General features: G+C 59.6%; 1 protein-coding gene across 1 annotated transcript in view; it reads right to left on the reverse strand.

Moving 5' to 3' along the window:
- ENH_00016360 (Proteophosphoglycan ppg1, related, related) overlaps nucleotides 1-1,331 on the reverse strand; it is a gene marked incomplete at both ends in the record, with an annotated part of 6,282 nt that extends 4,951 nt beyond the window's left edge. The window contains 2 exons of the mRNA XM_013579190.1: nucleotides 1-711; nucleotides 884-1,331. The exon at nucleotides 1-711 is cut by the window's left edge and continues 288 nt beyond it. Of these exons, the coding sequence (XP_013434644.1) occupies nucleotides 1-711; nucleotides 884-1,331 (1,159 nt within the window). The remainder of the gene's footprint in view (nucleotides 712-883) is intronic.
- Nucleotides 1,332-1,610: the final 279 nt, after the last annotated feature.

Consider the following 1,610-nt stretch of genomic DNA (forward strand, 5'->3'; position numbering starts at 1 on the left):
CGCAGCAGAGGGCTGCGCTGCTGCAGCGGCTCCCAACATAACCAAGCCGCGCTGCTGCTGCTGCTGCTGCTGATGCTGATGCTGCTGCTGCTGCTGGTGTTGCTGCTGCTGCTGCAAGCGAACGCCTGCGCTCAGCAGCAGTTGCTGCGCCACCTGAAGGGCAGCAGCTTCGCTTGCGACGGCCTCTGCCGCTGCTTGCAGCAGCCGTTGCTGTATTTCTTCCGCACTGAGTTGCTGCTGCTGCTGCTGCTGCTGATGCTGCTGCTGCTGCTGTTGCTGCTGCTGCTGCTGCTGCTGCTGCAGTGCGCTAGGAAGCTTGAAAAGAGCAGCTAATGCATCCTCAAACGCGTCAATTTTGTCTGTCGGTAATTCCTTTAAAGGCCAAGGGCCCCAGGCTGCTGCCACGAGAGACTGCTGCAGCGACAGATCTGCTGCTGCTGCTGCTGCTGCTGCTGCTGTTGTTGCACCGTTTTTTGTGTCATCCGATGCAGCAGCTGGGGCGCCTGCTGCAGAAGCTGCTGCACCTGCAGCAGCAGCAGCAGCAGCAAGAGCCTCTCTGCCTATAAAAGGGTCAGCTACGGCTTCTACGAGCAGGCGTGGCGCTGGGGGTGCCACTCCCTGCTGCTGCTGCTGCTGTTGCTGCTGCTGCTGCTGCTGCTGCAGCAGTGACAAAACTCTGTGGGCGAAGTTGCCAATCTGCTGATCCAAGACCTGAGCAGCAGCAACAGCAGCAGCAGCAACAGCACAAGACAGCACCACACAAACCGCAGAAACGGACATGCCATGCCTGTCGCTTAGAGCTCAATACTGCTGCTGCTGCTGCTGCTGCTGCTGCTGCTCATGTGTTTTGCTGCTGCTGCCGGCTGCTGTTTCTCAAGCTCACCCGGTCAGCGCCAAGTGTACGTACAGCTGCTTCTGCTGCTGCTGCATCGGCAGTCCAGCTTCTTCCTAGGAGTTCTCTCAAGAGAGTTGCTTCGGGCGCTGCTGCTGCTGCTGCTGCTGCTGCTCGTGCAGCAGCAGCAGGAGAAGCAGCAGCTGCTGCTGAAGCAGCAGGTGCTGCAGTTGATTTGGCAATTTTATCTCCTGCAGGTCTAAGGAGCCACCCGTGGGCCAGCTGCTGCAGCGGAAGCCGCTGCAGCAAATGAACAGGCAGCAACTCCTCATCCTCAGCAGCACTGCTGCTGCTTTTCTTGCTGCTGCTGCTGCTGCTGCTGCTGCTGCTGCTGCTGCTGCTGCTGAGGGGAGGGTGCCGGAGGGCAAGCAGCAAACCCAAGAAGAAGACAGCGTGGAAACGAGCAATATCTCGCCCAAAGACCTGCAGCCGCGGGGGCCTGAAGCAGCAGCAGCAGCAGCAGCAGCAGCAGCAGCAGCAGCTCCAAAAGCAAGCTTCATCGGCAGATGCCGCTGCTGCAGCAGCAGGGGCACCCAGCTGTCAGCAGCAGCAGCAAGAAAAGCAGCAGCAGCAGCAGCGGCAGAAACAACAACAACAGCAAATACAGGACCACCCGCAAGAAGAGTGCCGCCGCCACAACCACCATCGACAACAACAACAACAACAGCAGCAGCAGCAGCAGCAGCAGCAGCAGCAGCAGCAGCAGCAGCAGCAGCAG

The sequence above is a fragment of the Eimeria necatrix genome, genomic scaffold (genome assembly GCF_000499385.1).
Source record: "Eimeria necatrix Houghton genomic scaffold, Enh_scaff1523, whole genome shotgun sequence".
Lineage (NCBI taxonomy): Eukaryota > Apicomplexa > Conoidasida > Eucoccidiorida > Eimeriidae > Eimeria > Eimeria necatrix.